We start from the raw sequence: 16454 nt of genomic DNA on the forward strand, positions 1-16454 counted from the left end.
TACAGTGAGATTTAGTTCAATTTAAATTCTTTAAAAAGTTAATATTTAATTAACAGAAGGCAAGTTAATATACAGGAATTACTTAAAAACATTTGAGGTCTTGTTCATTCACTAAATATAAAGGCACAATAAGACTGCGTAAACTTCATCTTTTCAAGCTAAATTTTGACTCATTCACTTGCCAGGAAATGAAAAAAAAATCTATAAATATGTACATATATAAAATATAGATCTTGATAATCAAAGTAAACAAAAACTTTACCAATATGAAAATATTTTTGAAAACAGAGATTGTTGACTGTCAATTTAGCATCAACTTTCTGTAATTCTTTGGCTGAATTTCAAAATTTCAACTCATAATACATTTTAAAAAATGCCTTGCCATAATAAATGTCATACAACTGTCTTGTATGTGATGAAGATTCTTTGTTTCATTTTTTCCTTTAAAGAAATACGTTCCTTATTTTTGTGACCTTTCTATACTTTAATTTATACATAATAACAGCTTTTAAAGTCAGGCTTTGTTTGTTTTATAGCCCATAAACAAAAGCACAGTTTTAATTTATATAATTTACTCCTCTCCACTTTTATTGTTGTTGCATATGTTAATGTTTTGGCTTCAGAAATAAGGTAGCATGTAGGTAAGCAATTAACTTCTTCCTATAATTTTTCTTCAATATAGAGAATAATTGAGCAATTTTCATTGAGTAAAAAATATAGATAAAGAGAAATGATATTTTTCTTTTGGATGTATAGAAGATATGATGCGATTAATAGCATCATAAACATAATATAATTTACTCTGAAGTACTGGACAGGATATGAGCTCTTAAGCGATGACCCAAATGAACTGTATTTTAGAGGTTTATATCCTCATTTCCACCTGTGGTAAAGATTCAATTGTAAGTCTCACATAGTTGCTTTATAGTCACAGCTGGTAGACAATTATAGTAGAATCAATTTATTTTGCATGAATAATGATTTCTATCAGGATAAAAGAATGACTGCATATCTGATAGATGAATACATATTTTCACTAAGTAAATCCAATCTATGTGGTTCAGGCAGTTAAGAAGCCTTTGCTGTATTAAAAAAAAATCTTTGGGGTTTGGATTTGTTTTTTGCTTTAATCTTACAGAGGCAGAGATAAAATTGAATTTGTGTTTTCTAATCTGTTCTATATATTCCAGAGCCAAATATGAGGCTATGTACTCTGGAGCTTATATGATTTTTTTCCTCCTGCTTCTCAGCAAACAGCAAGTACGCTAAGCCTTTCTATAATGCTACTGAAGATTTACGAGAATGCTTTCAGAATTAGCATTTCCTTCTTTCTTTGAAGGTAAATTTCTGACTTTAATAATTTGGCACAAAGAAGGTTATGAAGTTCTAGAACTCTTTTATGTCCCTGGCTAACAGTCCCCTTTTACCAGTAGTAGAGGTGTGTGCAAGGAACTATATTTTTGGAACCTGTATTTGATGTGTTTTGCCAGAAAAAGCAATGAAATACCAGTAGTTAGGAGAACTAAGTCTAGCCTTGATGCTCTTATTACTGTTAGAATCTTAATTCTTAGAGTGTAAATTCTTCATCTAAAAAGTACTCCTTTTCTCTGTACTATATAACTCACAGAAAGGTTCTGGAAAAAAAATTAGCTCATAAATGTGAAAATTTTTCAAAAGGCTTTAAAATATGCTATAGATATAACATACACACTTTATAAACTTGGATCACTGAGAAAACAAGATTAATTTTCTTGTCCTAGTGGCTGAAATAACTGATCTATGGTCAATTATTAAATAGTTATTGAGTGCCTTGCTAGGGTTATTCAAATAGGTATAAGATATAGTCACTTCCCTCCAACAGGTTACACTGTAGTTGAAGAGGCTAGGCATAAACACACACAAAGTTCAAGAAAAAACATGAATTAAAATTTTTAAATATTAAAAATTACATGCTTTCCTAAAACAGCTCAAGTTTGAGTACCAAATGGAAGAATATATACGCTGAGTTCAGAAAAGGGAGGCATCTTAGATGACGGATGGGGGAGATCTCTGGATTTCTGCCATGGAGAAAGGTGGAACTGAAATGAGTTAAAAGGCAGAGAAATCAGCATGAGAGGTTTATAAAACAAAGTATGAGATTTATACTGCTAATGATCAATCAGCCTGTTTGCCTAGAGGGGACATTTACGGACAGGAGGATGAATTTATTCTTGAGCAGGGGTTAGGCACCCTGTGTCTACCACACTCTTTCCCCTCATGTCTAGCTATGAGAGCAATCATAAAATATTTAGAGTCCTCATGGAATCCTCTCATGGCCACTGGATCAATGCCCTTCATCGGTCCCAACTCTCAGCCTTTGTCTTACCTACCAACGGTCCTGCCTTCCAACAGAGAAGTACTAGCTGTTGTTGTCTGACTGGTGACCAGAAAGTCCCTCTCTGATGATGAAATGAGCAGAGATCCCTTCATCAAATGCTAGGAAGCATGAACGAGAAACCAGACATTTAAGCAACACTTCAATTAATTTTATAGTAAATTATAAATTTACTATAGAGAGTGAAGAGAAAGGCCATCATGAGAACATAGAAAGCAGAGGCTGAAGGAGCAGAAGTAGCTTCCTAGCCACAGTGATTCGAAATGCTGCCAATTTTGCAAATATCTCTGTCCTGCATTTATGGGGTTGGCCAAAAAGTTTGTTCGGTTTTAAGTAAAAAATAAGACACATTTTTCATTTTCACCAAGAACTTTATTGAACAACATATTCATTAACCAAACTTTTTGTCCAACCCAATATATTTTTTGGAGTAATATAAATTTTGAGCTAGAAGGAATTTGGTAGTATCATCTACTTTTATTTATTTATTTATTTATTTATTCATTTATTCATTCATTCATTCATTTTTCCTTCCATTCATTCATCCATCCATCCTTCCATCCATCCATCCATCCATCCATCCATGCATCTATCTCACATATATTTATTTAGTGCCTGTTTCCAAGCACCTCAAAGGTTAATTAGACATTGACTTGTCTCTCTAGGAGTATACATGTTAGTGGAGTAAGGGGGATATATAAATACATGCGTATAAAACTAACAATGTTTTAAGTACAATGATGGAACCATGTAGTTATTTTGTGAGGCCCAGGAAGTATCATATAATCCTTTCTGGATTGAGAGTAGGGAAACTTCTTTTAGGAAGTAATACCAGAAATAGAGCTTCAAATAATAGAAATTAGCCACAAATATGTGGCTAGGGGATGGGGAGAAGTTAGGGAGCATTTCACAGAGAGAACACATGTATAAAGTTATGATGATAGCATGGGGTTTGCTCATCCTTCTTTTCTCTGAATGGAAAATTGAGGTCCAGGAGTTATGAGCTGTCAAGATTATAACCATTTTGGTGACACACCTAAAGCAGAAACTTGGATTCCTAACTCTAGTTGAGTACATACAGCCGACATGCATGTAATGAGAAGTTTTCTACAACAGCCCCAATAAAGGCAAATATATAATAACTAGGTAGAATTATGATTCTTGTTATGGGTTAAGTACCTAGTTTTCAAACAGAGAAAACAAGTTCTAAATAAATAGAATCCAGAACAGATAAGTGGGAAAGAGGAAAAGTTCAGAAAGAAAAAGAGTGCCATTCTTTTATTTGAAACAAAGAGGATATGATAAGGAAAAGTAGAGAATAACTCTTTTCCTTTTAAAAATTTGGGTAGTTTTCAAGGTGCTAGGGGTTCGAGGACCATTATTTTCCATAAAACAAGGACATATGAAATCTAACTAGATCTCATACACACATAAGAGTCATTGGGATAAATGCAAGAACGATTCCTTGTAGCATGAATCAGCTTGTGCTATACCTCTTTAGATATATCTTCTTTCATAAAATGAAAAAGACTTGCTTTCTTTAGAGTAGAAGTAATATGGTGTAGATTTTATGTATGTGCATCTGACAATGATATGAGCAATAATTAAATACTTCAAACAACTGGACTAGTAAAGTAAGAGTCTGATGCTTCTCAGATTGTTGAAATATAGTCCTGATGTGGAAGGAACAGACTGTGATAATCACTTTTACTGGGAGACAGAGCACTGTCTAATGTGAAAGAAATATGTATTTCCTTCCTTCAGTCACAGAGAATCCTTCTACCTGTCTACTAGTAGATCCTAATTATTATGGGAACATAATTTTTTCAAAGACTAGCAATTGGGTTAATTTCAAATACTGAAGCCAACTGACTGGAAAAAAACCGTACTCTAATAAAAAGTTATCATTTATTTAAGAGTGTCTATATGCAGGAGTAGTACTAGATGCTTGGCATTTATTAGAGGTAATTCTCACTATGGCCTGTCTGGTCATCTTTGTCTTCCAGTTCTCTTCTCCTTCCATGAACATGGAGGGACTGCACTTTGAAGTGAGTCATGGCCACGTGACTTGCTTTGGCAGAAATGACTCTCAATTGAACTGATGCAAAAACTGATTTGTGAAGATGGAGAAATGGATGGGATTAAATATGCTTTCAGGCATCTCAGCAGGGAGAGCTCCCTTGACTGGTTTAGCCACCGTCTATAGAATTGTTTCACCTACAGCAGGCCCTCAGTAGGATTTCACTGGCTTTGAGTAAACACATGTAAAAAGAATGATGAAATTGGCTTTATAAATTTTACTGAATAAAATCTTAGCAGTTCTAGGCCAAAATACTTCTAGATAGAATAAGAAAGTGCAGATTTACTGATGGAGTCTTTTTACACTTTGCTTTTCAAACTATCCTTGCTTCAGCATTGACTACCTGTCATGTTCAAAATTCCCATTACCAAAATAAATAATACAATAACGATCACATTATATTTCCAAGTATTCAGAATCCAGGAGACAAAATGGTTTCTTCTAGTGGAGGAATTCATAAGTGATGTAATGTAGCAGGGATTTTGCACTTGGCCTTAGGATGAGGGAAGTGATCCAGTGTTTGTAGCAAGTGCAGTTAACAGTGCTAGTGAGTGATGGCTGTGCTTAGGCAGTCTGCTGATGCAGGAATACAAAACCGGAGAGGTATCAAGCAGTCTGATTTAGGGCTCAGAGACAGTGGGGAGCAGTGAGATTGATAGTCCAGAAAGGAATCTTCTGGTAGAGGTCCATGGCCCGCATCAGAGCTTTTGGGATTGATAGCACGGTATGCTATCAATCTCAGTACTGTAAATGGGACTACCATTCTCTATGAAAAATGGGTCATATTAAATACTCTGACATTGACTAGATTGAGAATTGCAGAATGACTAAGGAAAAATACATGTTTGCAGGGATATTGCTTTACCATTTTGTTTTGTAGTTTGTTGAAGAAGGGGAATGAAACCCAATACCAGTCACACGTATCTGAAAGAAGTGATCATGTAGATTGTACTGTAATTTAAAAACCAAAATTAAAATTAATGAGAGCTTAACATAGCAGTGATTAAGATCTTGGATTCTTTGAAAGGATGTTAATGGTAGAATTATAGTCAGTCAGTAATAATTCAGTAAAATGAAAGAAAATGAACATATGGCTGGCTGTACTGATAAAGAATAAAAATTAAACCCCAATTGTGAAGTGAAAGTTTTAAAAGAATGGGTGTAAATAAAAATCCACTGATGTTTAAACATTTTATAATATTTTACTCATATATCTAGGTACTATTTGGTACCTGATATGCTACCTGCTGTCATGTGGCATATTTTTTGGTGCACAAGAAATAAATGTTCACGTAATTAAATCTGTTGGGAGTGAACAACTAAGCTGGGACTTGGAGAAACTGTATTTTCATTCAAAATAAAGCTTTCTTCATTCTCATTTATTTAACATTAAAGTTTGCATTTCTTGAATCATAAAACACTAAGTCTAAAAAGGACTTTAAATTTCACACAGTCTAATACCTTAATTTTTAGTATATACCTTAAGCTCCAGATACATAAACTTGGTATACAGTCTAGTAGAAAAAAAAAAAAAAAAGAAACAAGGGGTAATTAAACCCAAGTTTCCCTGAGAAAAAATGTGAATGAAATGTTTCCTGAAATGAAAGCAGTTTGGTCTAGTAAGATCTGGCATAAAACCTGCTCAAATGTGAAAGAGAGTTGTGTCAAGTTTTGGTCATTGCCGTCTACAATCCCTTAATTGATTACCTCTGCAGTTAGTGTTGCTCAATATCATATAAAATATGACACCACCAATTAAAATTCAAAAAATTAAAATAATATGGATATCACAGTCATCATAGTATTTTGCATTTCATACATTATGTCACTGGTGAAGCCATTCGAAGAAAACAGGTCAAACGTTATTATGTCCATCTTCTCTGTCAATAGTGTGCACGTTTTCTGTCCCCTAAAAGAATTTTGGACAACATGTACTTCCCTTGTACATTTTTAAGGTAACACTTAAAATTTTCTCTCTTGAATTTAAATAATATAATTTTTGGCCTATTGTGTATAATGAAATTTAAAAACAAAGCTTTTACTTTAAGACCTTTATTTTAAAAGTGTCATATGATAACAACTAGATATGCAAATCATCCATTGAAACAGACAAGTTCTTCTATGAGAGCAGAAATGTTACATTGTTCCTTTTTCCCTTGAACGTGTATTTTTAACCCATTTCTCTCAGATAATTTTACTATAATTCAATATATTTTATGCTTGAAAGTTTTTTACTGGTTAACCTGTATGATTCTCTGAAATTAAATGAATTTAAAATTATTACCATGAAAAAAATTCCCTGGGTTTTTTCGATTTCAACATTTAAAATTCTGGATTGAAGTACCATAACAACTGTAATAGGTACACTGCTAATCAAAATAACAAGTATATTTATAATTTTATAAATAGTTATTTAATATAAAAAGTAAACGTTTTTAGAAGGGCATCTCAATGTAATGTATGGGATTCTTTCAATTAGTTAATGTATTCATCAATAAATATTATTTATTGCTGGAGTTGAATAGAGTTCAGTATAAATTCTATTCCCAGTTTTGACTTTAGAGGTGATGAATCACTTCATTTTAGGTAATGATCAAACTTATTTATATAAATAGTATAAAAGATTGGATATTGTTCATTTAAGAGGCTTTTTTTCCCCCATCGACTGTGAAGACTTATGTTTTATGATTAACTGGTTTTCAGTTATATTTTTAGTGCTTTTAAAAAAGTGTAAAAGATTGACAGAAAAGAGGACACTTAAGAAATATTAAAAATAGATAAGTGATCTTATTTCATTGGTTGAGTGATATAAAATTTATAATTTATATATTTGGTAGAATTAAAACAATATATTAACATCTGAGCAATCTTAATTAAACTTAAAGTTCAAGATATTATGTACCCAATTGCATTTTGAGAGTGTTTTGTTCTTCAACTATACAGAAGAAGATACTGTTTTAAAGACTACAGTTAATTTTCTTTGGAGAAATTATAAGCCAAAAGAAAAGAAAGTAAAGAACTAATATTGTTAAAATGGCCATACTACCCAAAGCAATCTACAGATTTACTGCGATCCCTATCAAACTACCCATGACATTTTTCATAGAACTAGAACAAATAATACTAAAAATTCATATGGAACCATAAAAGACCCAGAATTGCCAAAGCAATCCTGAGGAAAAAGAACAAAGCAGGAGGCATAACCCTGCCAGACTTCAGACAATACTACAAGCTACAGTAATCAAAACATCCTGGTATTGGCATAAAAACAGATGTATAGATCACTGGAACAGAATAGAGAGCCCAGAAATAAACCCACACACCTATGATCAATTAATCTTCGACAAAGGAGGCAAGATACACAATGGGAAAAAGCCTCTTCAGCAAGTGGTGCTGGGAAAGTTGGACAGCCCCATATAAATCAATGAAGTTAGAACACACTCTCTCACCATACACAAAAGTAAACTCAAAACGGCTTAAAGACTTAAACATAAGACATGACACCTTAAAACTCCTTGAAGAGATCATAGGCAAAACATTCTCTGACATAAATCATACCAATGTTTTCTTAGGTCAGTCTCCCAAGGCAAAAGAAATAAAAACAAAAATAAATACATGGGACCTAATCAAACTTACATGCTTTTGCACAGCAAAGGAAACCATAAACAAAATGAAAAGACAACCTACAGAATGGGAGAAAATATTTGCAACTGATGTGACCAGCAAGGGCTTAATTTCCAAAATATACAAACAGCTCATACAACTCAATTAAAAAAAAAAAAAAAAAAACCAACCCAATCAAAAAATGCACAGAACAGTTACAGAAAGATAGAGAAGATGAAAAGGCAGAGGGCTATGTCGCAGATGAAGGAACAAGATAAAACCCCAGAAAAACAACTAAATGAAGTGGAGATAGGCAACCTTCCAGAAAAAGAATTCAGAATAATGATAGTGAAGATGATCCAGGACCTTGGAATAAGAATGGAGGCAAAGATTGAGAAGATGCAAGAAATGATTAACAAAGACCTAGAAGAATTAAAGAACAAACAAACAGAGATGACCAATACAATAACTGAAATGAAAACTACACTAGAAGGAATCAATAGCAGAATAACTGAGGCAGAAGAACGGATAAGTGACCTGGAAGACAGAATGATGGAATTCACTGCTGCGGAACAGACTAAAGAAAAAAGAATGAAAAGAAATGAAGACAGCCTAAGAGACCTCTGGGACAACATTAAACGCAACAACATTCGCATTATAGGGGTCCCAGAAGGAGAAGAGAGAGAGAAAGGACCAGAGAAAATATTTGAAGAGATTATAGTCAAAAACTTCCCTAACATGGGAAAGGAAATAGCCACCCAAGTCCAGGAAGCGCAGAGAGTCCCATACAGGATAAACCCAAGGAGAAACACGCCGAGACACATAGTAATCAAAGTGGCAAAAATTAAAGACAAAGAAAAATTATTGAAAGCAGCAAGGGAAAAACGACAAATAACATACAAGGGAACTCCCATAAGGTTAACAGCTGATTTCTCAGCAGAAACTCTGCAAGCCAGAAGGGAGTGGCATGATATACTTAAAGTGATGAAAGGGAAGAACCTACAACCAAGATTACTCTACCCGGCAAGGATCTCATTTAGATTTGATGGAGAAATCAAAAGCTTTACAGACAAGCAAAAGCTAAGAGAATTCAGCACCACCAAACCAGCTCTACAACAAATGCTAAAGGAACTTCTCTAAGTGGGAAACACAAGAGAAGAAAAGGACCTACAAAAACAAACCCAAAACAATTAAGAAAATGGTCATAGGAACATACATATCGATTATTACCTTAAACGTGAATGGATTAAATGCCCCAACCAAAAGACATAGACTGGCTGAATGGATACAAAAACAAGACCCATATATATGCTGTCTACAAGAGACCCACTTTAGACCTAGGGACACATACAGACTGAAAGTGAGGGGATGGAAAAAGATATTCCATGCAAATGGAAATCAAAAGAAAGCTGGAGTAGCTATACTCATATCAGATAAAATAGACTTTAAAATAAAGAATGTTACAAGAGACAAGGAAGGACACTACATAATGATCCAGGGATCAATCCAAGAAGAAGATATAACAATTATAAATATATATGCACCCAACATAGGAGCACCTCAATACATAAGGCAACTGCTAACAGCTATAAAAGAGGAAATCGACAGTAACACAATAATAGTGGGGGACTTTAACACCTCACTTACACCAATGGACAGATCATCCAAAATGAAAATAAATAAGGAAACAGAAGCTTTAAATGACACAATAGACCAGATAGATTTAATTGATATATATCGGACATTCCATCCAAAAACAGCAGATTACACGTTCTTCTCAAGTGCGCACGGAACATTCTCCAAGATAGATCACATCTTGGGTCACAAATCAAGCCTCAGTAAATTTAAGAAAATTGAAATCATATCAAGCATCTTTTCTGACCACAACGCTATGAGATTAGAAATGAATTACAGGGAAAAAAACGTAAAAAGGACAAACACATGGAGGCTAAACAATACGTTACTAAATAACCAAGAGATCACTGAAGAAATCAAAGAGGAAATCAAAAAATACCTAGAGACAAATGACAATGAAAACACGACGACCCAAAACCTATGGGATGCAGCAAAAGCAGTTCTAAGAGGGAAGTTTATAGCTATACAAGCCTACCTAAAGAAACAAGAAAAAGCTCAAGTAAACAATCTAACCTTACACTTAAAGAAACTAGAGAAAGAAGAACAAACAAAACCCAAAGTTAGCAGAAGGAAAGAAATCATAAAGATCAGAGCAGAAATAAATGAAATAGAAACAAAGAAAACAATAGCAAAGATCAATAAAACTAAAAGTTGGTTCTTTGAGAAGATAAACAAAATTGATAAGCCATTAGCCAGACTCATCAAGAAAAAGAGGGAGAGGACTCAAATCAATAAAATCAGAAATGAAAAAGGAGAAGTTACAACAGACACTGCAGAAATACAAAGCATCCTAAGAGACTACTACAAGCAACTTTATGCCAATAAAATGGACAACCTGGAAGAAATGGACAAATTCTTAGAAAGGTATAACCTTCCAAGACTGAACCAGGAAGAAATAGAAAATATGAACAGACCAATCACAAGTAATGAAATTGAAACTGTGATTAAAAATCTTCCAACAAACAAAAGTCCAGGACCAGATGGCTTCACAGGTGAATTCTATCAAACATTTAGAGAAGAGCTAACACCCATCCTTCTCAAACTCTTCCAAAAAATTGCAGAGGAAGGAACACTCCCAAACTCATTCTATGAGGCCACCATCACCCTGATACCAAAACCAGACAAAGACACTACAAAAAAAGAAAATTACAGACCAATATCACTGACGAATATAGATGCAAAAATCCTCAACAAAATACTAGCAAACAGAATCCAACAACACATTAAAAGGATCATACACCACGATCAAGTGGGATTTATCCCAGGGATGCAAGGATTCTTCAATATACGCAAATCAATCAATGTGATACACCATATTAACAAATTGAAGAATAAAAACCATATGATCATCTCAATAGATGCAGAAAAAGCTTTTGACAAAATTCAACACCCATTTCTGATAAAAACTCTCCAGAAAGTGGGCATAGAGGGAAGCTACCTCAACATAATAAAGGCCATATATGACAAACCCACAGCAAACATCATTCTCAATGGTGAAAAACTGAAAGCATTTCCTCTAAGATCAGGAACGAGACAAGGATGTCCACTCTCACCACTATTATTCAACATAGTTTTGGAAGTCCTAGCCACGGCAATCAGAGAAGAAAAAGAAATAAAAGGAATACAAATTGGAAAAGAAGAAGTAAAACTGTCACTGTTTGCGGATGACATGATACTATACATAGAGAATCCTAAAACTGCCACCAGAAAACTGCTAGAGCTAATTAATGAATATGGTAAAGTTGCAGGATACAAAATTAATGCACAGAAATCTCTTGCATTCCTATACACTAATGATGAAAAATCTGAAAGAGAAATTATGGAAACACTCCCATTTACCATTGCAACAAAAAGAATAAAATACCTAGGAATAAACCTACCTAGGGAGACAAAAGACCTGTATGCAGAAAACTATAAGACACTGATGAAAGAAATTAAAGATGATACCAACAGATGGAGAGATATACCATGTTCTTGGATTGGAAGAATCAAGATTGTGAAAATGAGTATACTACCCAAAGCAATCTACAGATTCAATGCAATCCCTATCAAATTACCAATGGCATTTTTTACTGAGCTAGAACAAATCATCTTAAAATTTGTATGGAGACACAAAAGACCCCGAATAGGCAAAGCAGTCTTGAGGCAAAAAAATGGAGCTGGAGGAATCAGACTCCCTGACTTCAGACTATACTACAAAGCTACAGTAATCAAGACAATATGGTACTGGCACAAAAACAGAAACATAGATCAATGGAACAAGATAGAAAGCCCAGACATTAACCCACGCACCTATGGTCAACTAATCTATGACAAAGGAGGCAAAGATATACAATGGAGAAAAGACAGTCTCTTCAATAAGTGGTGCTGGGAAAACTGGACAGCTACATGTAAAAGAATGAAATTAGAATACTCCCTAACACCATACACAAAAATAAACTCAAAATGGATTAGAGACCTAAATATAAGACTGGACACTATAAAACTCTTAGAGGAAAACATAGGAAGAACACTCTTTGACATAAATCACAGCAAGATCTTTTTTGATCCACCTCCTAGAGTAATGGAAATAAAAACAAAAATAAACAAGTGGGACCTAATGAAACTTCAAAGCTTTTGCACAGCAAAGGAAACCATAAACAAGACGAAAAGACAACCCTCAGAATGGGAGAAAATATTTGCAAATGAATCAACGGACAAAGGATTAATCTCCAAAATATATAAACAGCTCATTCAGCTCAATATCAAAGAAACAAACACCCCAATCCAAAAATGGGCAGAAGACCTAAATAGACATTTCTCCAAAGAAGACATACAGATGGCCACGAAGCACATGAAAAGATGCTCAACATCACTAATTATTAGAGAAATGCAAATCAAAACTACAATGAGGTATCACCTCACTCCTGTTAGAATGGGCATCATCAGAAAATTTACAAACAACAAATGCTGGAGAGGGTGTGGTGAAAAGGGAACCCTCTTGCACTGTTGGTGGGAATGTAAATTGATACAGCCACTATGGAGAACAATATGGAGGTTCCTTAAAAAACTAAAAATAGAATTACCATATGACCCAGCAATCCCACTACTGGGCATATACCCAGGGAAAACCGTAATTCAAAAAGACACATGCACCCGAATGTTCATTGCAGCACTATTTACAATAGCCAGGTCATGGAAGCAACCTAAATGCCCATCAACAGACGAATGGATAAAGAAGATGTGGTACATATATACAATGGAATATTACTCAGCCATAAAAAGGAACGAAATTGAGTCATTTGTTGAGACGTGGATGGATCTAGAGACTGTCATACAGAGTGAAGTAAGTCAGAAAGAGAAAAACAAATATCGTATATTAATGCATGTATGCGGAACCTAGAAAAATGGTACAGATGAGCCAGTTTGCAGGGCAGAAGTTGAGACACAGATGTAGAGAATGGACATATGGACACCAAGGGGGGAAAACTGCGGTGGGGTGGGGATGGTGGTGTGCTGAATTGGGCGATTGGGATTGACATGTATACACTGATGTGTATAAAACTGATGCCTAATAAGAACCTGCAGTATAAAAAAACAAACAAAACAACTAATACTAAACTGTCATTGGGTTATTTGTATGGAAATATGTTAATATAAATGTTTCAGACATTACATGAAATTTCTAAAAATCTTATATTTGTATTTGTATGGAAATATGTATGGAAATATGTTAATATAAATGTTTCAGACATTACATGAAATTTCTAAAAATCATATTTGTATTTGTATGGAAATATGTATGGGAATATGTTAATATAAATGTTTCAGACATTACATGAAATTACTAAAAATCTTATATTTGTACTTGTATGGAAATATGTATGGAAATATGTTAATATAAATGTTTCAGACATTAAAAAAAAAAAAAAAAAAAAAAAAAAAAAAAATGCACAGAAGACCTAAAGAGACATTTCTCTAAAGAAGACACACAGGCCTAAAGCCAAGGGGAAGACTCGGAGGCAGAAGTTCGGTTATAATGTTAACCGGAAGCGTCTGAACCGGAATGCTCGACGGAAGGCAGCGCCGCGGATCGAATGCTCCCACATCCGACATGCCTGGGACCAGACCAAATCGGTGCGGCAGAACCTGGCCGATATGGGTTTGGCTATGGACCCCAACAGGGCAGTGCCCCTTCTTAAGAGAAAGGTAAAGGCCCTGGAAGTGGACGTGGAGGAGAGGCCTAAGGAGCTCATGCGGAAGCCCTATGTGCTCAATGACCTGGAGGCAGAAGCCAGCCTTCCAGAAAAGAAAGGAAATACGCTATCTCGGGATCTCATTGACTATGTTTGCTACATGGTGGAGAACCATGGGGAGGACTATAAGGCTATGGCCCGGGATGAGAAGAATTACTATCAAGATACCCCAAAACAGATTCGGAATAAGATCAACGTCTATAAGCGTTTTTACCCAGCAGAGTGGCAAGCCTTTGTCGATTCTTTGCAGAAGAATAAGATGGAGGTTGAGTGACTGGTTTACACCTACCCCAGGTTGAGACTTCCTCCTGGACCAGAGAAGCTGGAGCCAGGGTTTAAGGCAAGGAGAGGTGTGCGGCTACAGATGAGGCTAGCCAAACCCAATGGAATCAAAAGGTTACAGCACACACATACACACACACACACACAAAATCTCTCACACTTCCCTTTGGGGAAGGCACTGTCTCCCAGAGGCTTCAATTTATGTTCTTCTGGAGTCTCTGGGAAAAGCCAGAACCTGCTGTTTTCAGAGTGGGTGGTTTGTTTGAATGCAGTCTGTGTACAATAAAATACAGTATTTTACTTCTCTAAAAAAAAAAAAAGAAGACACACAGATGGCCAACAGGCACATGAAAAGATGCTCAACATTGTTAATTATTAGAGAAATGCAAATCAAAACTACAATGAGGTATCACCTCACACTGGTCAGAATGGCCATCATTAAAAAGTCTACAAATAACAAATGCTGGAGAGGGTGTGGAGAAAAGGGAGCCCTCCTACACTCTTTGTGGGAATGTAAGTTGGTGCAGCCACTATGGAAAACAGTTCCTCAAAAAACTAAAAACATAATTACCATATGATCCAGCAATCCCACTCCTGGGCATATGTCCAGACAAAACTATAATTAGAAAAGATACATGCAACCCTATATTCATAGCAGCACTATTGACAACAGTCGAAATATGGAAACAACCTAAATGTCCATTTACAGTTGAATGGATAAAGAAGATGTGGTACATATATACAATGGAATACTACTCAGCCATAAAAATGAATGATATAATGCCATTTGCAGCAACGTTGATGGAACTAGAGATGATCATACTAAGTGAAGTAAGTCAGAAAGAGAAAGACAAATACCATATGATATTACTTATATGTGGAATCTAAAGTATGACACAAATGAACCTATCTACGAAACAGAAATAGACTCACACAGAGGACAGACTTGTGGTTGCCAAGGGGGAGGGAGGTGGGGGAGGGATGGCCTGGGAGTTTGGGGTTAGCAGGTGCAATCTATTACATATAGAATGGATAAACAACAAGGTTTTACTGTGCAGCACAAGGAACTATATTCAATATCCCGAGATAAACCATAATGGAAAAGAATATTTTTAAAATGTATATACATGTATAACTGAATCACTTTGCTGTACAGCAGAAATTAGCACAACATTGTAAATTAACTATACTTTAATTTAAAAAAGAAAAGAATGTGACTGGGCCACTAGTAAGCACACGTTTATTGATAATGTATTAATGACAATTGTCAAATGCATTATTTAGCATGGAATCCATAATATGACCCCATTAATTTAATATAAACCAAATAACTGCAAGGTGGGGATGAATACATGAGCAGAAAAGTGGATGATGAGTGAGAGAAGGCAGGACACTCATCCCAAGATAAAATACAAACATGTATTTGTAATGTCCAATGATTATTTTGGGAAAACTAACATATTTCTCCTCCAAGACTGAATATCTGTCCTGGAAAATATCAATCATTTACTTTGACAGTGTTCCTTTTATTCAAAGATGTAATGTTAATCTAGTGTAGGTAAACAAACTTTGTACCTCTTCTCTTTGAAATGATGCCAAATGAAGTCATAGACTGATACATGGGGGGAAATTGTTCACCAAGCCATTCTCATTATTAAGAATGCTAAAAATGTATAGAGGACTCATTTCTCATTTCATAGCAGATTGATGTTTTTTATTATGCTATTTCTAAATCTTGAATTCTAAAGATAGACAGATAGATAGATAGATAGATGATGAATGAGCCATGGAGTCTTGCTTGGATGAAACAAGGTGCTGCTGCCCTTAGTACCTTTATCTGAGCATCTGTGCTTTGTTCTCCTGAGATCCACCTTCAGGTGTGATGCATTACTTGACAATAGTTAGGTGAGGAAAAGGTAAGGTTGTTAAAAGAAAAGTATCATCATTCCCCAAACCCTTCCCTCTCTCCCACTCTACATATACCTGACTTCAAAATATACCAACACGGCCTAATATTTCTAAAGCTATGTTGCCTCTGAAGGAAATATTTTAAATGAGGAAGGATGGGAGATGGGAAACCTCCCTCTGGGTTTGCTTTCCTAAAACTGGGATTTCATATTGAAATTTGGTTCCTCGGGAGGTTTTCTACTTTCAGGGCAATGCAGCATACCAAGATTGGGGATTGGTAAAATCTGATTCTTCTCTCAGAAAAACTGGAAAACAGCAATGTGAGAGGGAAGATGGA

General features: G+C 35.1%; 1 protein-coding gene across 1 annotated transcript; it reads left to right on the forward strand.

Moving 5' to 3' along the window:
* The first annotated feature begins 836 nt into the window (after positions 1-836).
* LOC132368420 (nucleolar protein 16-like) lies at positions 837-14292 on the forward strand. Its single transcript, XM_059927091.1, has 2 exons — positions 837-902; positions 13659-14292. Exons 1-2 carry the CDS (start codon positions 837-839, stop codon positions 14199-14201), a joined length of 609 nt encoding a protein of 202 aa, XP_059783074.1. The 3' UTR covers positions 14202-14292.
* The last annotated feature ends 2162 nt before the right edge of the window (positions 14293-16454 follow it).

Source organism: Balaenoptera ricei, chromosome 7 (genome assembly GCF_028023285.1).
Source record: "Balaenoptera ricei isolate mBalRic1 chromosome 7, mBalRic1.hap2, whole genome shotgun sequence".
Lineage (NCBI taxonomy): Eukaryota > Metazoa > Chordata > Mammalia > Artiodactyla > Balaenopteridae > Balaenoptera > Balaenoptera ricei.

Bases quoted from the DNA above. Each gene is read 5' to 3' on its own strand.
- LOC132368420 (XM_059927091.1), top strand. From the start codon at position 837: ATGACCCAAATGAACTGTATTTTAGAGGTTTATATCCTCATTTCCACC. The intron at 903-13,658 runs GTAAGTCTCACA...TCTCTAAAGAAG, and splicing joins CCTGTGGTAAAGATTCAATT to ACACACAGGCCTAAAGCCAA.